Source organism: Pleurodeles waltl, chromosome 2_2 (assembly GCF_031143425.1).
Source record: "Pleurodeles waltl isolate 20211129_DDA chromosome 2_2, aPleWal1.hap1.20221129, whole genome shotgun sequence".
NCBI classification, from domain to species: domain Eukaryota; kingdom Metazoa; phylum Chordata; class Amphibia; order Caudata; family Salamandridae; genus Pleurodeles; species Pleurodeles waltl.
The window spans coordinates 641,963,146-641,987,752 of NC_090439.1; the positions used below are offsets into that span (position 1 = coordinate 641,963,146).

At 46.9% G+C, this 24,607-nt stretch overlaps 1 protein-coding gene across 1 annotated transcript in view; it reads left to right on the forward strand.

Moving 5' to 3' along the window:
* The window catches only part of LOC138276962 (lipoxygenase homology domain-containing protein 1-like), a 248,745-nt gene that overhangs the window by 34,933 nt on the left and 189,205 nt on the right, over positions 1–24,607 (forward strand). Inside the window, exon 2 of the mRNA XM_069219212.1 lies at positions 23,785–24,043. Coding sequence (XP_069075313.1) covers positions 23,785–24,043 — 259 coding nt within the window. The remainder of the gene's footprint in view (positions 1–23,784; positions 24,044–24,607) is intronic.

Sequence of the window (24,607 nt, forward strand, 5' to 3'; positions counted from 1 at the left end):
TCTCACTCTCCTATTGATGGGAATAGCATTTGTTAACTCACCGTTCGGACCCCACGGAACCATTGCATAGTTGTTCTCATGCAACCTAATTATCTGGAGTAAAGGATTTTCTGGTATACCCTGTTTCCTTAATGAGGCCCATAGGGTGCCCCTGGGGACCAGGTCAAAAGCAGTACATAAATCCATGAACGCAATGTAAAGATAGCTTCTCTTCAGTTTAGTGTATTTCCACATGATACATATGATCCTGAAGAGATGGTCGATTGTGCTGGTTCTGGGCCTGAAGCCTGCTTGGCAAGATGTTGAAATATCACCCTCTTCCATCCAGTCAGCTTTTCTATTTAACAGCTGTCTGGCATTGTTGTTTTGCAGTACATGCCTATGACCTTTTTTATAAATCAGGATGATTTCACCCCTTTCCACATCTCAGGGACAGGGCCTCCTGATGCTATTGCATTACTAATTATATTTCTATATGGAGCCCATATATCAGTGCAATGTCTGACTAGGTCCCTTGGGATCTCATCCAGATCTGGTGCTTTACCTAGTTTAATGGTCTCTGTAGCTGCCACTGTTTCTTGCAGACTAAAACTTATTCCTGTTGTTGTAGCCAAGGTTAGTTGCTCCCTGGCGGCAAAGGAATGTTGAGGATGCCCGGTGGTTCGGAATAGAGATCAGCAAAATGGCTAATCTATATACCAGGATCTATGTGGTGCTCAGTGTTAGGTATCCCCTATTTACTTTCATGGGGCGATTATCCTCCAAAAGATTATTGTATCTTTATCCCTGACTGCTCAAAGCAAATTGGCTCAGTTCTGATCCTCCCAGTTTTTCTCTGCATTGACCAAGGCTTTTTATAACTAGCCCTTGCCTCCCGTACTACTATTGGATTTTTCAACTTTAAGGCTTCAAGTAGTGTTTTTTTCCTTTCTTTGCATTCTCTCGTATACCAGGGATTAAGCCGCTTAAAGCTATTTACGCCCTCACTTGTCTTTTGTTGTATTGTTTTGGTAAAGTAGGGTCTTAATGCTGTAACCAAAGATTGATGGATGTCTAAGATTGGTATGTCAATGGGTCTTCTGTCAGCATATGGATTCAATAGGTCCGCAAATGTATTGTATATATTTTTACCATGTCCCCCAAATTACCCAATCCTGAATGCCATTTTACTGACCTGCGGTTACTACTGACAGAAGGTTAGGGTCCTATCCTATCCCTCCCCATGCATCTTAAGTTTAGAAGGCACCCCCTCAGCTCTATACATAATGGAAAATGGTCACTTTTGGATCTATTATCTATTTTAAATGTTCTATCCTGTCCCATGTCATTATGCTATACATAATATAATCAAGTCTTGAACGTACCCTGCCACTTTAGAATGTATCCAAGTTAGGACCGCCCTGGCCTATTCTACCATTTACAGGCCCTTAATCTGTGTTTCACAGTGAAGTTTATAAATTGCAAAGCTGCAGCCATGCAAGGAATTATCACTTTGGTGGACCGGAGGGGGATACATCTTACCATGTCTTCATCCTCCATTTATTGGTTCATAGTTGCAATTAATGTCTCCCCGTTAGTATTCTTTCTTTCGTTGACGGAAATATATTTTAACATAACATCTAAAATTTCCATTACACGTGACTCAAGATTAGATCTCCTTGGCCATATATAAATGTTAAAAAGGTGGAAAAAGATCTTGTTTTTGGCACTCAAAGACACCCCCAGAATATCGGGAGTGACTATATCATGCATATTGATCTCAACATTTAAGGAGATGTTCACCCACAGGACCAATCCCCCAGAGGGTCTTTGTAAGGAAATGCCTCCTTGGCATGGTTACCCCCTGACTTTTTGCCTTTGCTGATGCCAAGTTATGATTTGAAAGTGTGCTGAGGCCTGCTAACCAGGCCCCAGCACCAGTGTTCTCTCCCTAACCTGTACTTTTGTTTCCACTATTGGCACACCCTGGCATCCAGGTAAGCCCCTTGTAACTGGTACCCCTGGTACCAAGGGCCCTGATGCCAGGGAAGGTCTCTAAGGGCTGCAGCATGTCACCCTGGGGACCCCTCACTCAGCACAGACACACTGCTTGCCAGCTTGTGTGTGCTAGTGGGGATAAAAAGACTAAGTCCACATGGCACTCCCCTCAGGGTGCCATGCCAACCTCACACAGCCTACAGGTATAGATAAGTCACCCCTCTAGCAGGCCTCACAGCCCTAAGGCAGGGTGCACTATACCATAGGTGAGGGCATAGGTGCATGAGCACTATGCCCCTACAGTGTCTAAGCAAAACCTTAGACATTGTAAGTGCAGGGTAGCCATAAGAGTATATGGTCTGGGAGTCTGTCATGCACGAACTCCACAGCACCATAATGGCTACTCTGAAAACTGTGAAGTTTGGTATCAAACTTCTCAGCACAATAAATGCACACTGATGCCAGTGTACATTGTATTGTAACATGCACCCCAGAGGGCACCTTAGAGGTGCCCCCTGAAACCTTAACCGACTACCCGTGTAGGCTGACTGGTTTTAGCAGCCTGCCACACACCAGACATGTTGCTGGCCACATGGGGAGAGTGCCTTTGTCACTCTGTGGCTAGTAACAAAGCCTGTACTGGGTGAAGGTGCTTCTCACCTCCCCCTGCAGGAATGTGACACCTGGCGGTGAGCCTCAAAGGCTCACCCCCTTTGTTACAGCACCCCAGGGCACTCCAGCAAGTGGAGTTACCCGCCCCCTCCGGCCACAGGCCCACTTTTGGCGGCAAAGCCAGAGGAGATAATGAGAAAAACAAGGAGGAGTCACTGGCCAGTCAGGACAGCCCCTAAGGTGTCCTGAGCTGAGGTGACTCTGACTTTTAGAAATCCTCCATCTTGCAGATGGTGGATTCCCCCAATAGGTGTAGGAATGTGCCCCCCTCCCCTCAGGGAGGAGGCACAAAGAGGGTGTAGCCACCCTCAGGGCTAGTAGCCATTGGCTACTAACCCCCCAGACCTAAACACACCCCTAAGTTCAGTATTTAGGGGCTCCCCAGAACCTAGGAACTCAGATTCCTGCAACCTAAGAAGAAGAGGACTGCTGAACTGAAAACCTGCAGAGAAGATGGAGACACCATGCTTTGGCCGCAGCTCTACCGGCCTGTCTCCCCACTTCTAAAGACACTGCTCCAGCGACGCGTTCCCAGGGTCCAGCAACCTCTGAAGCCTCAGAGGACTACCATGCATCTAGAAGGACCAAGAACTCCCGAGGACAGCGGCTCTGTTCCCCAAAGACTGCAACTTTGCAACAAAGAAGCAACTTTGAAACAACACACGTTTCCCGCCGGAAGCGTGAGACTTTGCACTCTGCACCCGACGCCCCCGGCTCGACTTGTGGAGAACAAACACCACAGGGAGGACTCCCCGGCGTCTACGAGACCGTGAGTAGCCAGAGTTAATCCCCCTTAGCCCCCACAGCGACGCCTGCAGAGGGAATCCCGAGGCTCCCCCTGACTGCGACTGCCTGCTTTAAAGACCCGACGCTTGGTAAAGACTCTGCATCCGCAGCCCCCAGGACCTGAAGGATCCGACCTCCAGTGCAGGAGCGACCCCCAGGTAGCCCTCTCCCTTGCCCAGGTGGTGGCTACCCCGAGGAGCTCCCCCTTGCCTGCCTGCATCGCTGAAGAGACCCCTTGGTCTCCCATTGATTTCTATTGCGGACGCGACGCTTGTTTGCACACTGCACCCGGCCGCCCCGTGCCGCTAAGGGTGTACTTTCTGTGCTGACTTGTGTCCCCCGTGCCCTACAAAACCCCCCTGGTCTGCCCTCCGAAGACGCGGGTACTTACCTGCTGGCAGACTGGAACTGGGGCACCCCCTTCTCCATTGAAGCCTATGCGTTTTGGGCACCACTTTGACCTCTGCACCTGACCAGCCCTGAGCTGCTGGTGTGGTAACTTTGGGGTTTCTCTGAACCCCCAACGGTGGGCTACCTTGGACCCAAACTTGAACCCCATAGGTGGTTTACTTACCTGTAAAAACTAACAAACACTTACCTCCCCCAGGAATTGTTGAAAATTGCACTGTCTATTTTTAAAATAGCTATATGTCATTTATGTGAAAACTGTATATGCTATTTTGCTAATTCAAAGTTCCTAAAGTTCCTACATGAAATACCTTTCATTTGAAGTATTACTTGTAAATCTTGAACCTGTGGTTCTTAAAATAAACTAAGAAAATATATTTTTCTATACAAAAAACCTATTGGCCTGGAATTGTCTCTGAGTGTGTGTTCATTTATTGCCTGTGTGTGTACAACAAATGCTTAACACTACCCTCTGATAAGCCTACTGCTCGACCACACTACCACAAAATAGAGCATTAGAATTATCTCTTTTTGCCACTATCTTACCTCTAAGGGGAACCCTTGGACTCTGTGCATGCTATTTCTTACTTTGAAATAGTACATATAGAGCCAACTTCCTACAGTCTTCCACTAGATTCTGGGATGGCACTCATGAAATAAGTTTTATAGCCTAACTTGTGTGGTGGATCCGTTAACCAGGTTTTCTGCAAGAGGCAGAAATGAAATTGATTGACATACTCATGCCAATCAGGGTCAGGTAATTTGCTTCTTACACCGGCCTCATTCCATGAGATCACGAAAATAGTTTCCCCAACTAACGAAATCGCTGAAGTTGTTACAATTCCCTAAGATGTTGCAAAACTATTGTTACCAAATTTTGGCCCCTCTTTCCTCCCTGACCTCAAATTCTGCTGGTTATTCTCACCTAGGGTTCCATCTGTTGTTGCACCTATATTCTGACCCTGAACTAGTGTGGCCATTTGCGTCAGTCAGTATACTGTCTCGAGATCAATATCCCTTCCATTTGTTGTTAGCAAACCTGCCCATCTGATAGAGACTTCTAGCTGCACCTACCTTACCTTAGAATTCCCTGGCGTCAGCTTAAAATCCGGAGTTTTTTCTGAGCAGTACCCTGTGCGCACACCATCGGGCGGCGTCCTTCGGATCCGCGTGTGTCGACCAGCTCCGTGTGCATCATCAGCGTCGTTGGAGCCGTCTATGACGTCACGGTTGTCTATATAGACGCCGTCTCAGCACGTCTACGTCGGTTCTTTTCCTTCTGCGCCGGTTAAGCGCAGTTTTGGAAAGAGCTACCCTGCTTCGACGGTTTGTCAGCGCTTTTTTGACTGTTTGAAGTCATTTCTTCGAGAAAGACAGGATTCAAGCCATGTGGAGCGTGTCATCGGTGACTGATCCGCACCGTGTTTGTCTTTGGTGCCTGGAGAAGGACCACAATTCCACCTTGTGCTCCGACTGTCGGGCCATGGCGCCGAAGGCCTTGAGGGAGAGATCCCTTAAGCTTCTTGCGGCCCGACATTCGTCTTCGGTCGGCGCGACTCCGCGGAGGTCACGGTCCCGCAGTAGGAGGAGGTTGCGACACCGCTCCCGGAGCCCCGAGTCCTCTTCCTCGCATTCGAGGTCATCCGAAGGTAAGAGGCACAAGAAGAAGAAGAAGTCCAAGTGGACTTCGTCTTCGCCATGCCCGTTGGCCGATGAGGCGTCTAGGGAACATCGACGTTCCGAGCGCGGTTCTGCAGAGCCGTCACCAGGGTCGACTCTGCGTCTTCCCCCCTTTCCAGGGACCGGATCGACCCCCGCTCAAATAAAAGAGTTTTACGAGGCCATGCGTCTCGTTTTTGAGCGGGCTGCACCCTCGGGTGGGTCTTCGGGCCCCGCGGGGTCAGCAGGGGCCCCTTCGGATTCGAAGCCGGCGGCTTCGGCCTCGGCACCGTTGGGGACCCCAGGATCCGATACCGGATCCGGACCGGCACCAGTCTCTCACAGACGACCTCCTTCGGCGCCGGGTCCGACGTCGACGATTCCGCCACCGGCAGCCACAGGTGGCAGCCCCATCCTTATTCCTGATGATCCGGAGCGACATCGTACGACGTCGACTCTGAGTGCGACGGAGCCAATTCGGCCCAGATCATTGTCTGAGCATTATTTAGATCAGCCAGACGCAGGAGAGGAATGGGAGGGGTCTGAGGACCCTTTAGAAGCTGGATTGCAACAGGACTGGTACGAGGATCTAGGGGAGGACAGTGGACTGGACACGTCTCCATATACTGGTATGCTCTCTCCTCCTAATGTGGCTACAGAGGAGGGTGCTTCTTTCGCTATGGTGGTGCGTAGGGCAGCTGAGGTCTTGGACCAAGATTTGCCTATGGTGCCAGTCAGGACGAATATCCTGACAGAAGTGCTTCAGCCGTTGTTGCCCTTCAATGAGGCTCTTACAGACGTCCTTCTGGGTACGTGGTCCAAACCCAGCACACGGGCTCCTGTGAATAGGACGGTCGGCCGCCGCCATAGGCCTGCTCACAGCGACCCTAGTTTCCTGACTCAACACCCCACTCCTGAGAGCTTGGTTGTCCAAGCCTCTACTTCCCGTGGTGCCTTCCCTTCCGCTCCCCCAGATAGGGAATCCAAGAGGCTGGATCAGCTTGGGAAGAAAATGTGTTCTTCCACCAGCCTGGCATTGAGGTCCGTAAACACCTCTAGCCTATTGGGCTGTTATTCCCATACTTTATGGGATACGGTGGCACAGGTGCTGCCCCAGGTCCTGGAGGGCGTACGGGACACTCTCACCCAGGCTGTCAAGGATGGGAGAGATGCAGCCAAGTTTACGATCCGGTGTGGTTGGACACGACCGACTCGCTGGGCAGAGCGATTTCATCATCAGTGGCCCTATGTTACCACGCCTGGCTACGTTCTACTGGTTTTTCAGGGGATGTCCAGTCCAGCTTTCTGGACATGCCCTTTGATGGCTCTCGCCTTTTTGGCGAAAAGGCAGGCTCCGCGCTTGGAGGTTCAAGGATTCTCGAGCCACGGCCAGATCCTTGGACCTTTCAGCGCCAGCACGATAGCAGTCTGTCTTTTGCCCCTTTCGAGATATCGGAAGGGGTGTGGTACCACGCCAGCCACAGTTCAGCCACCGTCCTCAGGCTTCACAGCATCCCGGAAGAGGACGTGGTCATGGTACCATCAGACCCAGAGGGTCTGGCCAGAGGTCGGCCGCCACACAGCCCCCCTCCACTGCGCCCAAGCCCTCCTAGTATCGTTCTGCGGGATCATGTCCGTCCAGTTGGAGGGAGGATTCGTTTTCATCTCCCTCACTTGCTTTCCATCACCACGGACAAGTGGGTCCTGCAGATTATACGGAAGGGCTACTACCTTCCCTTCCAGTCTTTCCCTCCGACAAAGGAATGGCTGATGGAGGGCCATCTAGCTTTGCTCCGCGAGGAAGTTACAGCTCTCTTGGCCAAGGGAGCCATAGAAAGAGTCCCGATATCAGAAGTAGGCAGTGGTTGTTATTCCAGCTACGTTCTGATTCCCAAAAAGAACAAAGGCCTCCGCCCTATCTTAGATTTAAGGGACGTCAATCTCTTCCTCAAGAAGGAGAAATTTAAGATGCTCACTCTTGCTCAGGTTTTGTCTGCCTTAGACCAAGGAGACTGGATGTTAGCGCTGGATTTGCAGGATGCATATTTCCATATTCCTATCCTGCCAGCCCACAGGCATTACCTCCAGTTCAAGGTGGGCCATGAGCACTTTCAGTTTACTGTGCTTCCTTTCGGCCTCACCAGTGCCCCTCAGGTGTTCACAAAGGTGATGGCAGTGGTGGCAGCTCATTTGCGCAGGTCAGGGATTTCAGTCTTTCCCTACCTAGACGATTGGCTGTTGAAGGCTCCTACGCCCCAGGCTCTTGTCACCCACCTCCAAGCAATGGCGGACCTCTTGCATTCGCTGGGGTTCACTATAAATGTGGACAAGTCACACCTGACTCCCTCTCAGAAGCTCACTTTCATCTGAGCTGTTCTAGACACAGTTCAGTATCGGCTTATCCTCCCGAACAGTGGGTCCAGGATATTCAGGTTATGATACCGATGTTTCGGCCTCTATCCTGGATCTCGGTGAGACAGACTCTGAGGCTGCTGGGACTCATGGCTTCCTGCATCCTGTTGGTCAAGCATGCCAGATGGTGCATGAGGGCCCTGCAGTGGGACCTGAAGTTCCAATGGGCACAGCATCAGGAACATCTTACTGACATGGTTCAGATCTCGGAGGGGACTGCGAATGATCTGCAGTGGTGGTTAGTGAATTGCGAGTGGGTCAAAGGCAGACCCCTCTCCCTTCCCCAACCAGATCTAACGGTAGTGACAGATGCGTCACTTCTGGGATGGGGCGGCCATCTGGGGGAGGTGGAGATCAGAGGTCACTGGTCTCCGACGGAATCTGGGCTCCACATCAACTTGCTGGAGCTTCGGGCGATCCGGCTAGCATTAAAAGCATTTCTTCCTGTTGTGAAAGGGAAGGTGGTGCAGGAGTTCATGGACAACACTACCGCAATGTGGTACTGCAACAAGCAGCGCAGGGTGGGGTCGTGGACCCTTTGTCAAGAGGCTTTACGTCTCTGCACATGGCTGGAACAGGTTCTCTGAACGCCAGAGCAGACGAACTCAGCTGAAAATGCTTAGAGGATCACAAATGGTGTCTCCATTCGGAGGTGGCGCAAGGACTCTTTCAGCAGTGGGGAGAGCCTTGGTTAGATCTCTTCGCCTCCGCAGAGAACGTGCAATGTCAGCAGTTTTGCGCGTTGGAGTTTCCAAGGGGGCTATCGCTAGGCGACTCTTTTAGTTGCAAGTGGAGTTCAGGCCTCCTTTACGCCTCTCCGCCTATACCACTTCTGCCCAGAGTTCTCAAGAAAATCAAGAACGACCAGGCCCAAGTAATCCTAGTGGCTCTGGATTGGGCACGGAGAGTTTGGTATCCAGAGCTTCTCAAAATGAGCATCGGTCCTCCAATCAGGCTGCCTCTTCGGGAGGATCTTCTGTCGCAGCAGCAGGGGAATGTTCTCCACCCGAACCTGTCAACTCTGCCCCTTCATGTGTGGAGATTGAGAGGCAACAGTTGATGGTTTATGACCTCCCTCCCGAAGTCTGTGATGTCATTCTGGCAGCCAGACGTCCCTCTACTAAGTCGATCTACGCTTGCCGTTGGAAACGTTTTGTTTCATATTGTACAGAGAGGTCTATTGATCCTCTTTCTTCTTCTCTGTCTAACATCCTTTTGTTTATATTGTCTCTCACCCAGCAGGGTTCCTCCTTAGGGACTCTCAAGGGCTATCTTGCAGCCTTATCGGCTTTTCTTCAGTTGCCTGATCAACCATCTTTGTTTAAATCACCTATAGTACAGAGGTTTTTGAAAGGGCTTGTGCATCTATTCCCGCCTGTGCCTTTCGTTATGCCCCAGTGGGATCTTAATTTGGTTTTTACCTTCCTTATGTGTGCTCCCTTCGAGTCCTTGCATAACTGTCCTCTCCGGCTGCTTACTATTAAGACAGCCTTTTTGGTGGCAATTACATCTGCCAGGAGAGTGAGTGAGCTGCAGGCTTTATCTTCAAAGCCACCGTATCTCACGATATATCCTGACAAGGTAGTATTAAGATCTCTTGCCTCTTTCCTCCCCAAGGTGGTGACCCCTTTCCATCTGGGTCAAAACATCACCCTGCCCACCTTCTTTGCCCCACCGCATCCCTCTAAGGAAGAGGAGTGTCTCCATCGGCTGGACCCAAAAAGAGCATTATTGTTCTACTTTGACTGCACTAAAGAGTTCCGGGTGGACGACCAACTCTTTGTGGGGTACGTTGGTGCAAAGAAGGGTCGGGCAGTGCAGAAACTATCTATTTCGCACTGGGTCATTCTCTGTATAAAAATCTGCTACGCTTTGGCAAAGAAGCAGCCTCCTGAGGGCTTGAGAGCTCATTATCCTAGGGGGAAAGCTGCTACCACTGCGTTAGCACCTGGCGTTCCGGTGGTGGACATCTGTCAGGCTGCAACGTGGGCTTCTTTGCACAAGTCTGCAAAACATTACTGCCTGGATAGTCAGGTGAGAAGAGAGGGGCATTTTGCCCGGTCTGTTTTGCACGACTTTCTGGTGTAAAAATCTCCTTCAGACCCACTGCCATGGGTTATAGCTTGGGTATCTATTCTAACGTAAGGAAGCTGCAGTTAGAAGTCTCTATCAGATGAACAAGTTACTTACCTTCGGTAACGAGGTATCTGGTAGAGACTCTATCTAGCTGCAGATTCCTTACACCCACCCAAGCCTCCCCGCTCTGCGGATATTTTTCTTATGTAGATATATATATATATGTATACATGTATTTATGTGTACATATGTATATTTTTGATCTTGGCATTTTTTGCCTTTCTTAAAGGCATGAAAGAATTTTTGCTTCAAACAGTCAAAGAGGTAAAATCCATAATGGTTGGTTCTTCCATGACTCTGCGCTTCTGGCGTGGCAAGTTGTGGAAAAGAACTGACATACGCGCGCTGAGACGGCGTCTATATAGACAACCGTGATGTCATAGACAGTTCCAACGACACTGACGATGCACGCGGAGTCCGAACAACGCCGCCCGATGGCGCTCGCGGAGGGTACTGCTCAGAAAAAAGTCCAGATTCGAAGCTGACGCCAGGGAATTCTAAGGTAAGGAATCTGCAGCTAGATAGAGTCTCTACCAGATACCTCGTTACCGAAAGTAAGTAACTTGTTCTTCTTTGGCTGTTCCTCAAGGCTAAGGGGTTGGGAGAAAAAGGGCTCTGTAAACTAAATCTCATAGTGAAGTTGAGAGAGGAACTAGATCTCAACTCCCTAGCAATGAGACCATCTATTAACCTCTTACCCCTTACTGTCAATGCAATAGCGTCATAGCTCCACCTCCCTGTCGACAATCTTTCTGCTCTCACAATATCCGCGCAAATAAGTGATAAACATTGACGATTATGCCTAATCCAATGGATACGTTTATTTTTCAGTGAGTCCCCATGTTCCCCACATGATTGATGCAATTTTGGCACATTTGTTAAATAGACTGTATATTCCTTGTGGTGCCTTGGACTGAAGGAATTGGGCATCTACCTGGTGAATGCAGAGGTCCGGGTAATTCTCCTCTTGTGTGTGCCTGACTGTTTATTTCTGTACCCTCGCTGTCTTTGACATTTACCATCACAGTTTCTACCAGACACCTTAACTCCCCAATCTCTTGCATTATCTTTATCTCTTTTTATTGTAATGTCGGGACTTTGTTGGGCTATTTGCCTATCATCATCCCCCATCCCATGGGCGATCTTTTTTTACCTTTGTGACCCTATATTTTTAGTATAGAAGGATCTTTGTATCTGGTGCTTTCTGTGATTTAGACCTAGCACACAGCATGGATTTGGCCTCTTCTATTAAGTCATTTATCTCAGCAATGGTACAATTTTCACCTGCGCTTCTTGTTTTCTTAGATTTTCCCCTTCCCCGGGGAAGCTCAGTCACTTTACCTTTTGCCTTGGTCCACAGGCTTAGTTGGTTTGCTCCTGACTAGCTCAACCCCTGCTATTAGTGCCTTTTCACATTGGGGATCCCACCCCTATTTACTGGTATGTCCTTACTTATCTTCCTCAATGGGCAGTATTTAACACTATCTAATAGGGCCTCTTAAACCTTGTTACACAATTAATTCACTGGGTGGTCAATCAACTACCTCACCAGTCGCTCATATAACCATAAATTGCTTGCTTAAGGTAGCAGAGTCCACGACAAACTAGCAAGGGATTAAAGAGGGGGGCTCAGCCCAGCCTCCTCCAGGTTTCGACGGGCGTGGACAGGCCTGCTTCACCTGTGTTCGTCCCGCGCCCAGGGGGAAGAGTCAGCAATATAAGCACGATGTGAACTCCTCCTCCCTCGATGCAGCCGATGACAAGTGAGGCAGGTTGGAAAATGCAGCAGGGCACTCTGGGACAGGTAGTCCCACCAGGGCAACATTTGCTGCAGGAGAGGCAGACACAGTGACCCTGGGACAGATGGTCCCACCAGGGTAGAAATGTCGCCCCTCACAATGCCCCCCCAACAATAAGAAGTTTTCAAATTTTGTTTCATTCTAACATTTTCAAAATGACTCTTAAGGCATAACTCCATAATTAATTTACCTACGCTTTCTGGGAGAATAACTCTCTCACCTCTCCAGATATTCTCACTCTTTTCACATGTGTCTGGTCTTATTTTCAGAAATTGTTTCATTTTTGCATCCAGAACCTTTCTGCTTTGCTGTCCCTTTCTGAGATACCCCAACATTTGCAATAGCAGCAAATCATTTTTGTACTTCAGCTTCCAACCAATGCCTTCTATAGTAGGAATTTTGATTAATGACTTATGATCACATCTCAGAGTGCAACATTTGACCCAAACAAAGGCTTTAAAATGGTCTGCAGCCCATGCACAATCAATATATTTTTTTGACTAACAGAATACCTCTCTTCCATGGGAGACAGATCTCAAAACACAAGCACTCATTTATTCACGACCATCCTTCTCCACTTAAGTCAAAACAACATCTAGCCCTTTACAACTTGCATTAGTTGTAATCACACAAGTTGCATTATGGTCAAACTCTTAAAATAAGCCACATTTTCATGCGTTTCTTCACACTGCAAAAATACAAATCCCATTCTGTTGTCCATTGAAAATGTACACTTACTCTTCAACAATTGTCTGATACATTTTAGCTGCAAATTTTTTAATGCTATATGGGGCAAAATTCTGCAAGCTCAATAAATTATCGCACTTCATCTTTACAACTAGCAGCTTGTGCATGCCGTATGGTATCAATCAAGATCAGTTTGGGCCCAATTTAATTACAAACAGTTACATGCCCCAAAAAGTTTGCACTATCCTCAGAAAATGAACACTTTGAAAATTCCACAGTCAAACCTCTTGATTCCAAAATGCCCAGGTCCTCCTCTAATATTTGATCATGTTCAGATGTGTCCTTCCCAAAACCAGAATGTTCTCCTGGAAAATTGCGTTTTCCCAAAAAGTTGACTTATCAGCTGCTGAAAACCCCCTCCCGAACCAAAAGGCATATGTTTAAATTAATTTTTCCCAAAAACAGTGGCCCCTCATGACATGTGTAGAGACAACATTTCTATATGGGAATACAATCAAGCCTATAATATATGCACAAAACTGACATATGCATATAGTCACAGAAAAAAATCAGAGGTTACAGGGATGTTATAGTGAGGTTCTGAATTTACTAATTCGAAACCACAGAAATTCAGCAGTTAGGGTTTGAGTTCTTTGAAGTAACTATAACTCGCTTCCTAAGGTAACTAGAACTCATACCCCGGCCATGCACAGTTTTTTCTTCAATAATTTGAGTGGTAATATGTCAATTATATTTTTAATGACTTTATAGAAGTTGTCACAAGTGTTGTAATATCTGGGGTAATTAGCAGTGCATGCCCCCCCCCCTTGCGGTCGCAGTGCCTCCTGCAGTAGCCAGTATTTCTCTAGCAGGCATGGTGCTGCTTTTAGTAGCAACTCTCTGCTTGCTGGAGCTGTGTATTTATCTGTCTTCCCTGTATGCATATCTGCATGCAGGGAAGACAGATGAAAACTCCGCTAGCTGCCAAGCGGGACCTATTTGACAGGTCCCGCTTGTCAGAAAGAGGACTTTGTTTTCTTTTGCTTGGCGGTCAGCTCCCACTCAGCAAAAGCAAACAGCTGTGTACCAGGGGTGGGAACCCCAGGACATAGCAGGAGCTGGCCCTGGGAGAGGAGAGGAGGGTGGCACCAAAGGCCTTCAGTGGCTACTCAAGGCGGCCCCCCTCCAAAAAGCATAGCTCGGGGTTCTGAAATGGATCCCCTTAATTGTTTTATTGAAGCCCCATGGGGTGGCGGTTCCTGGGGCTGAGGTGCAGCTGCCCGTCCCCCCAAGTTAAATTTGCTGCTAGCCCCGGGGAGGTGGTGGTCCTCGGGGCTGCAGACGGGGGGTGCGCACCCTTCCCACACAAAATGTGATGAAAGCCCCGGCGAGGTGGCGGTCCCTGGAACTAAGGGGGCGAGTTTCCCCCTGTATTTAATTGATGAAAGTCCTGGGGAGGTGGCGGTCCCTGGGGCAGCGGTGGGGCAGGCCTTCCCCCACCAAATTACAATCAACAATGCCCCCGAGACTTGACCCACCCAGGGGCTTAACTAAAGCCTGCGCTTTATGTTTTGTTTTCGTGAATCAAAAAAATACTTTTTAGCCCTTGATGATCCCTCTAGCGCCCTACCACCAGAGCAAAAGGGTCAGGGCATCTCTACCCTGACCCCTTTTCTTTCTGTTTTAACCTTTTTTTCTGCAACTCGGCTCAGGCAGAGTACCAAAATGGCTGTCAACACTTCAGGGTTTGAAGTGTTGGCAGTCAATGAGAGCTGTGCATTTCGCTGCATGGCTTGTTACAAACCTTCACCTCTGATTTGCATGCAACAAAAAGCGTTTTATGGTTGATCATTATTAAATGTTTATCAAATGACCGTTCACCAGATTACTGTGCAAAGAACAGTTTTATCAATACTACCACATAGAACTTTCTACTGACAGGCTATCCAAATGCACTGTGGTTGAGCTGCCACCCTCAAGAAACACGATTCCATGGAGGTAAATGGTGTTCTTCAAGAATACCTTGGCTCACCATTGGTAGGTTGATCTGAATAGCAAATCAGTGATCAGAGGCAATTTGCAAATTGTTGTTACCTTGGTACAGCACCTTGCCTTTCTTTTGTAATGGTGTTAGTGTAAGAAATGAAAGCAAGATCATGACTTGATCTTTGCCCCGCTCTGATAGTAGGTGCAGGCTTAAGTGGGAGTTTAGGAGTCATGGGTAAAAAAAAGAGCCCTAGCAGTCTAAGCCCACATCAATTGACCGGATGCTTCAATGAGTGATAGGAGTTGTGTCCAATGAAATAGAACTTACGGAGAGGAGGCTGTCATAAGATGCAGGGGTGAACCTACAACAGGTTCGGCCAGATAACCCCCTTATGCCATCTGATATTAATAAGTTTTATAAGGCTCCATCAAGTGTGCTAACCGGGGGACTGGACATAAAATGTAAATGTGGACCAGGAGGCTGTGTCCCTTAAGGACTGTGCCTTGGGAGAAAAACAAGTCAAGAAGAGGTAGAATAGGACTCAGAGGACCCAGCAGAGCAACCCTAATACTTTTAGTGTCAATGCCCCAAACCAAGATAAAACTAGTGATAGCGCAGTCTCTTCATCCTATTGGGAAAAAGTCTGGCCCTGGCCAACCTAGTAAATGAGGTGGTGGACAGGGTTAAGGGGATTCTCAATGTGGAACTTGCACCACTAGTGGAACTCCTTGCTAAGATGGAACAAGTGCTTAATATCACTGTTGACTCACATTTTCAGTCCTGCAGGTGGTGTGTGGTACTTCTATATCCTTTTCTGGAGCTGTAATTGGCCCTGCAGTGTCAGCTCCAGAGTATTCTACCCCAACCAAGAGGCGTAATCAATCTTCTTCTTTACCAGCATCTACGGCTATGCCATCTATTCCCGTCGAAGGTGGCCTCGGTGGTGATCTCACTTTTGGGGGGCTGGTGGTGGAAGGGTGGACAAGTTCTGTGGTAATACTCAAAGCACCTCTTCCACTATCATTAACTTGTCCCTAGCATCGTGCCCCTATGTTGTTGTCCTGTTGAGGGTCCCAAAGTTAAGGGAAGGCCAGTTTAAATCACACATGGAACTGGTTAACAAATGTTTGCATTGGTTTGGTAAAAATAAGAATTTTCCAGCTAGTCCATCACAGAAGATAAAATGGACACATTAAGGTGGGTGGATTGGTCCAGGTGGGGCTAATCACTCAAGAGATTGCATAATTGTTAATGTTTATGATCCAGAGATTGTGCTCAGGTTATTGAGTGATGACTGGCAGCACCAGGAGGAGGGATCACAAATTGTGTTCCTGCCATGGTGTGACTTCTACAAACGTATTCTCTGTCCAAAGCACCCCCCTTTTTTGTCTAAGGCTAGGCACTAGCCCAGGTTGGCTGGGTTCCAAAGAAGGGCAGTAGGACAACATGGGCTTTACAATGTACTTGCCCATAATCGTTTTAGTGCATTAGAGGAGGTTGATTGGCTAGTCTCTTCTGTTTTTGTCTGATGGTGCCAGAGTTATTGATTCTCATCCCTCACCACAGCCAAGCATAGGAAGGATTGTGAGGTCTGTAATCCATTGTTCACCCACTACAGGGGGGTGTGGGAAGAGAAGGGGAGAACAATTCTGCAAATGGCGCTGATCTGAACAGGTCACAATTGTTTCATGGAATGTGACTGGCCTAGTGTCTAAAGCAGGCCTTCCTGATTGGGGTGCCTATATTGACGATTTTGACATCTGTCCATTTCAGGAAATGTGGCATACATCACCTTTGTTTAGGGTAGGATACCAGAAGTTTATGTACCTGCGGTTGCTAATCCATGTGGATGCCCCTCGGGGGGTCTGATAGTATTGGGAAAGATCTCACTCAACTGCAAGGTTGAAAGAATAAAGGTAGACTCGTATGATGTTTGAGGGTTGCGCTTGCACCTAGATAAGTATGCCTGTGTTAAAATCTACAAGGTATATGCAAGAAGGTTGTTAGGTGGTAGGGCTTCACCCACCTTGGCAAATATAGAAAATGTTCAGAAAGCTAGAAACAACTCAGGATATGTCATCACAGCTGGTGATTTTAATACCACGTTTGAGCTACTAGCTCATGATATGTTCCTCACGGTAGATGAGGGTGAGAAGTGGGGATTCCTCAGCTGGATCTTCCCCCGGTTAAAAGGTGGACAGAAGTGACCCTTCAACTTAAGGCTTTAACAATATAGTATGGCTTAAGAGCTTTAAATGGTAGAACGTTGTCAGATAGGAATGGGGCCCCTACATTTAATAAACTCTCTTGTGAAAGTCGTATAGATTATATACTAGTGGATGTAAGGCTGTGGGGTTATATTGAAAACATGGTTATCGATAGCAGAATTGAAAGTGATCATAGACCCTTAAACATCTCTGTGTGTCCTATGTGGGAGAAACACATGATAGGTGCCATATTTCGATTTTCTACCAAGGATGTGCAGATAGCAAATTACAGACGGCACCTTAAGTGGCTAAAATAGTGGCACATGAGTACATTTTGCTCACCATTGAAAATGACTAGGAAAGTATTTTGGAAAGATTTTGAAGCCAAGGTGCGAATAAGGATAGGCCTTTGGAAATTAATAATACCCAATCAGGGTTTTTTAATAGTCTTATTAGTTTTTTTTAATGGCTTGTACAAAAAGCGGGGATAGACATAACCTTCCAACATGGTACAATGTAGACTGTAGGAAACTTAAAACAAATGTAATCCTGGCTGTTAAAAAAAAAATCAGGATTAATTCTCACCCTATGCAAGTTTATAAAATAGCTCAATCAAAGGTGGAGTGATCTCCTTTCTACTTCCCACATGAAAGATTCAACAAAATGTTGGTCGCTTGTGAGTTGGGGAAAGGGAAATGCTATGACCTAACCTGCTAATTATACACTGCCTGCCTCATGGGTTGAGTACTATCAAGTCCTCTATCATGATGATCTGATTTGTGGAAATGGGGAGGGTCCAGTTCTTTCACTTAAACTGCAGGAAGCTCTGCTAGTGATCTTTGAACGCCATGAGATAGAAAAAGCCACAGAGGCAACTGCGCCGGGGAAAAGCCCCAGTACCAGACGGAATTCTGGGAGATGTCTATCTATATGATAAGCCAAGGTGGGCTGAGTATGAACTTTTTATTAGTAACGCAATAGTCACGGGTGCTGCAATTCCTACCTCTTGGAAGGATGCTGAGGTAGTACCTGTTTACAAGAAAAGGGATCATAATTTGCCCTCAAGCTACAGAGCAATTAGCTTAATTGATTCTCTACAGAAGGTTTTCTGCTGTGTTGTTTTGGACAGGGCCTGAGCATGTATCATTGAAAACCAAATTCTCTCCCCCTTCCTGTTAGGCTTCAGGGATAAAACCAGCACTGTGGATCAGGTGTTCCGGTTCCTCTTAGTATATTGGAAAAACTGTATCAATCGGCAAATACCACCTATATGTGGACTTTGTAGACCTGTGTAGCGTCTGTGTTTTATATGGTCCCTTTGTATAAGTTGTAGCAGGTTTTAGAGCACATAGGCTTGCCGCACAATCTATTGTCGATTATCATCCATCTCCACTAGGACAATTATGCTAGGGTCCGGAGGGGGAAGCAAGGAGAGCTCACTGTTAGGATCCCAGTTAGAAAGGGTGTAAGCCCAACCCTATTTTCTTTATATTTTAATGATGTAGTACAGTTCCTTCTTGCTACTCCCTCAGATGCCCCGACACTGGCCGATGTGAAGATTCCTACATTGTTGTTTGCAGATGATACCTTTTTGGTATTGCAAACCCCAAAAGGGCTCTAAACCTTGTTGTGGCGCTTCGAGGAGTTTTGCCACCTCAGAGGACTAGAGGTTAATGCAGCAAAACAAAATAAATGATAATAAATCAATAAAAATCTTTCAGAGGGAAAATGTTTTTTGGTGGTGAGGAATTTGAAAGGGTTGATGCCTTTGATTATCTAGGCATCAAACTATTGTCTACTAAAAGTGTTTTGTCACATACAAAATCTCCTTTTACAAATGTATTAATTCACCCCTAAGTGTGTTCACAAGGCTAAGTGTTTAATTTATAATAGTGGGGTGTGTTAAATATGAAAGACATGTATTTCCTGTACTCAAACGTTACCAAAAGCCATTTGTCACTGGGGAGAACAACTTACATTTTCCATTATTAGGTCTGATTAAGAATACATTTTTTTTTACTTTTTACAACTCAAATTGGGGTAAATGGTAAAGAAGTTGTTTAAAGTTATCTTTCACTTTTCTTCCAGAAATCTAATTCAAGGGTGAATGTGAATTTTTGTAGTTTAAAAGTAATTTTTAAGAGTCTACTTCATGCTCTTTTAAAGTGAACTGAAATTAAAGCCAGTTTGTCTGACTGCCTCCACTAGCCCAGTGTCTGTAAATAGCATTTCAGACTAGGTGTGAACAGCTGATCTCCTAGAAGACAGAACAGCTGTCTCTGGGTATAGGTAGGCTGAAGACATTCATGTCTGCCTATAGCAATATGAAAACATGTTGCAGCACAGGGAGAGGTTGTGGACTCATCATATCTGAAAGGGAATACAAGGCTCCTGCAAGGGGAAGAAGGATAGGGTCATTTTGAATGAGGGACTCAAGGAAGGTGTTTGGTAAATGAAGGGAAGAAATGCTATTTGAAGAGGTTGGCTTTCTATGACAAGGTTGCCAGGATTGGGTATATGGAATTCTTTAATCACTGGCTAGCGCACTGGATATGGATTTAACCTCACCACAGCCTCTTCAAAACAGTCATAGACCTGGAAGAATATCCAAATGAAAAGGAAGATTCTGCCTGACTACAGGGAAAGAAGACTGAAGGACGTCTCATGTTTGCTAACACCCAGGAAGTGGAACTACCTTCGTTGGGTCATATGAAAGGCCTACTTTTGCTTCTACAGAAAAGCAAAAGGTAGGTTTTCCCGTTCTGCACAACAAGTACTTTGATTATGGCCCTGGTGGTCTGGAGACCGCCAGGGCCGCATTGGCGGTCTCACCGCCGACGGGCCAGCAGTGAAGACCGCTACATTATGAGTGTGGAGCTTTGGCATCTGCCAAACCGCCACACCCCCACTGGTACCAGGAGTCTTCTTACCACCACGGTTTCCATGGCGGTAGCACCACCATGAAAACCCTGGTGGAAAGGCTACCGGTGACAGGAAATGTCTTTCCTGTTGTGGCAGATGACTCCCCTAACCCCACCTGCAAATAGAATACTCCCCCACCCCCTCTTCCATGATAGCCCCCCTGCTTAACCCCCTTTCCATAACAGCACCCCCCTTACCCTCCCATAACAACACTCCCTTCTCCTCCCATAAAAGCACCCTTCTCCCCCGCCCCACCCTCCCTGCATACTCTCATTCACCAACACTTACATACACGCATTCACTCACACGCATACATACACTCATTCACTCACACGCGTTCACACAAACATTTCAACACACACTCACCTCAACAATCATACACACATTCAAACACCCATACACACTCACATTCACACACGCACGCAGACAACACCCACTCACACGCACACACAACACCGCCACCCTCCTATCCCCCTCCCCTGTCGGATGATCGACTTACCTTGTCTGATGAGGAGGTCGTCCACCAGGTAGCGGGAACAGGCACTTCCACTGCCAAAAGCACCCAGCCATCAGGACACCGGTACACCGTATTACTGCTTGTAATACAGCGGGCGGAGTCCTTTTGATGTGGCGGTGATGGCTGCCTAGTGTTAGACCTGGCAGCTTTTGCCATGTTTCCTCTGATGTTTGGCCTTCTGTCCTCCTGTTTTTATGGTGTACTGGACTCTGTTTTTGCAGGTTTATTGTCTCTGCACACTTTATCACTGCTGATCAGTGCTAAAGTGCAAGTGCTCCCTGTGTAAATTGTACTATTGATTGGTTCATCCATGATTGCCATATTTGATTACTAGTAAGTCCCTAGTAAAGTGCACTAGAGGTGCCCAGGGTCTGTGAACCAAATCCTACTAGTGGGCCTGAATTTTCGGTTGTGCCACCCACACTAATAGCCCTGTGAACTTGTCTCAGACCTGTCACTGCAGTGTCTGTGTGTGTAGTTTTAAACTGCCAATTCAACTTGGCAAGTGTACCCACTTGCAAGGCCCAAATCTTCCCTTTTACTACATGTAAGGCACCCCTAATGGAGGCCCTAGGTAGCCCCATTGGCAGGGTTCAGTGTATGTTAAAGGCGGGACATGTACTGGTGTGTCCTAACTGTGAAATTCTGCCAAATTCGGTTTTCACTGTTGCAAGGCCTATCTCTCTCATAGGTTAACATGGGGGCTGCCTTTAAATATCCTTAAAGTGCAGCTTTCCTTTGAGAGCAGATAGAAATACATTTAGTTTAGGGTCTCTTGACTCACAATTTAAAATACATTTTTTAGTGAAGTTGGTTTTTAGACTGCTGGTTTGAAAACGCCACCTTTAGAAAGTAGGCATTTTCTTGCTTAAACCATTCTGTGACTCTGCCTGTTTGTGGATTCCCTGTCTGGGACAGCTTGACAGTTGGGCTGTTGTGAATTCCATCTAGATAGTGACACAAAGGGAGCTGGGGCATATCCTGCACATCATGATGAGCCATCTGAGCTAGAGTGGAGGGAGGAGTGGTCACTCACACCTGATAGGGCTGTGCTTGCCCTCACACAATGCAGTCTCCAACCCCCTGGTGTTTGTCTGGGGCCTAGCCCGGATAAGGAAGGATCTTACAAACACTTGAGACTTTGCTTTGAAGTTTGCCAACTTCAAAGGCAGAAAGGGGTATAAGTATTGGACCCAAAACCCCAGACTTTTAGAATATTTCTGTAATTAAGAGAAACCTCTGCCAAGGAGAGGAGCGGATGAGCTGGTGGAGGAGTACTGCCCCTTTGGTGTGTTGCTTTGCTGGGGTGGCCTGTAGTTGCTGTTTCTGCCTTAAAGGGAGGAAAGGGTGAACCTTGCTCTGTATCCTGCTTGAGAAAGTTATTCAAGGGCTTGGTTTCGAGCTTGCCTCCTGTTGGAAGGCTCAGGGACACCAGAGACTTCAGTTTCCTCGACCTGCAGCACTGGGAACTGTGTGTTCTGTGCTGTTAGAGAACAAAAACCACTGTGACGCCATGAACAAAGGTGCTGGCCCGCACCATGACCTGCTGATGCTGCACGGAGCCCTGGTCTTCCTGACGCCATCATCGGATGACTTCACCGAGTCGCTTCTCGCACCGTGACCTGTGGGACCCGCACTCTGGCATTGCCTGCTCACACTACAGCCTGGGCATCACCAACGCTGCTGCTTCTGCTGACACCGGCTCTGCTGCCAGCACCGTGGCCTGTGGACACCACTGGTGAGGAGAACGAAGCACCGGCTCATCCAGCATCACAGCGCCTGTCTACCAAGGCCAGTACCATCCACTCCTGTGTCGTCAACAGATGTCCCTGTCTGCACCGCAACCTGTGGATACTGCACTGAGCCCATCCTGCTACCTACACCGTGACCTGGTGACCCCGCATGTCACACCGCCCCACTTCACACTGCAGCCCTGGTCTCACCAACGCCACTGGACGCCCTCACCGAGCCGCTGCCTGCACCATGACCTGTGGGCACCCTGCGTCGCATTGTCCTGCTTCGCACCGCAACCACGACGCCATCCATGCCAGCGCCTGGAGTTTGATCCGCAACACGTGTGACTTCAAGGGCCCGACGACTCCAGCGCCGACTCTGGAAACCAAAACCGTGATGCCAGCGATGCTGCTCTCCATGGCTCACTAGGAGGATCACAACACCCTGCAAATCCAAAGGTACTGTCTGCGGGACTTCCTGAAACTGTAGCTGGCCCGGCCTGAACTGTTGATTTTGTTGATCACAACGCCATGATAACCCAAGGTGGAGCTATCGACTTCAAGGAATTGTATTTTTTAAGTTAAATCTTGCAAAATTCATATCTTTAGCACTGTATGTTGGATTCTTCTCATTTTCGTTTTGTTTTATACAGATATATACTGGCTATTTTTCTAAAGCTGGTGTGGTGTCCTTTTGTAATGTTTTCACTGTATTACTGTGTGTTATGTGCAAATGCCTTACACATGGCTTCTGAGATAAGCCTGACTGCTCTTGCGAAGCTACCAAGGGAGTGAGCAGGGGTTAACTGAGTTGGGTATCTCCCTTATCCTTACTAGAGTGACGGTCCCTGATGGGACAGGGTGAAAACCAACTGCGAGCTAGAGACCCCAATTCTAACACCTGGAGAAAACAAATGCACAATATTATAGCACAGCACATGTAGCTGAGTCTGTTTACTATTCTGGAGGTCATGGCAGACGTCCACATTCTCGAAGTCCAAAAAGACAAACTGTCTGTTCATATATCTTTTCCCACAGTAAAAATTGCAAAATGGAAAACTGCAGGAAGTAAATGCTGATTTCAAACAAATAACCTGTTTAACAGTTAAATAATTGTGGGGGCTACATAAGATTCTGATGTCACGTCTGCTGAGAGAGAGTACAGGTAATATTATTTGACAACTCAGTTTGTGAAATATATTTTGTTATTGCTTATGTTTATGGATCTTGTCCCTGAAAGTGTACACTGCCTAGATAGCATCTTAGCATTGCTAATGAAACTGGCATGAGATGTTGTACCATGGAATCAAGGTACTTGTTCTGAAGAAGATAGTCTTATGGCTCAGAGTGAAACCCAGGGCTGTCAAGTTGCTGGGATTTCTAAAGGTACCAACCACAGTTTGTGAGGTACTCCAGCAAAGTTACCAAGGCTGACATTAACTGTTCACAGTGATGTCCTCAGGTTCTATGATGCAAATAAAGGTGTCCCTGCAATATGTCTTTGTCACTGTGGGGAAGCATGGAAACGACCCTGAAATAGTGATGCCTCAAGTCCATATACGTTTTTCAGCAGTGGATTGATTTATGTGCCTTGTATGTATATTGCTAACTATATTCACACTTCCTGTAGCAAATGATTTAGAAGTGTGAAGTATCTTACTGAGATAAATGCAAAGAAAATTAGTGATCGTCAGTTCACAAATTATTAGATGCAATGAGTACCCATCGAGTTTTCAATTTATGTATTATAAAGAATCTCATATACCATGAGATTAGGTTTAGGACCCTAGATAAAAATCACTGTAAAATCAGTTGCAGACATGCTTCCTCTTTGTCATAAGAGTAATTCAGTAATCGAGTTTATGTACATTTTTCTCAATAGGTCAGTATCTTTACGATAAGAGCAATTGATCTTGGAATGATCAGCAAAGTGATTGTTGGACATAATGCCGTTGGTTATGGAGCTGGATGGTACCTGGACCACATAACCATTCAAGAGTCTGGGCTGATGGACACTGAATATTGGTTTCCGTGCCAAAGATGGTTGGACAGTGAGATCAACGACAAGGAAACGAAACTAGAATTAAACCTGTTGGGAAAAGTCAAAAAAAGAAGTAAAGGGTTTCAAGCAGCCATGCATGGTAAGTTATGGTATGTACATTTACAAAATATGTGGGCATTAATCCCCAACGCTGAGTCAAATACATGCCTTCATAGTGACACCTAGGATATCTCAATATAATGGTACTAGAAAGTTCATTGGTGGTGAAGCTAAACATCTACCAGTGGTATTTAACTACATTTACTAAAATACCACTTACTACAAATATGCAGTGGTAAATGTAATATTGTTTTCTACCGCGCACATTACCTCAGGTGAATACAGTGGTCATTGTTAGTGCTGACAGTTACAAAAAATCCCTTGTTAGTAATGAAAATAAGCAGTTCTGGATTCTTTCAACTTGGAATCTAATAGGTAGCAGCATTATGTATATCGCACCTCCTATGTCCGCATACAGTCAAGGGCAAGTGTGAGTGATAGCAGAGGTTTAGGGTTGGTGCTAGTACCGTATCTTGTACCCTACACCGTGGGTACTGGTAATAGTGAGCCAAGAGCCACTGTACTAACGCATGTCCTTACATACTGTTTTAATTGTACAATCTCTTCTTCTCCTTTGTGAATGCGTTTGGCTACTCAACAGCTG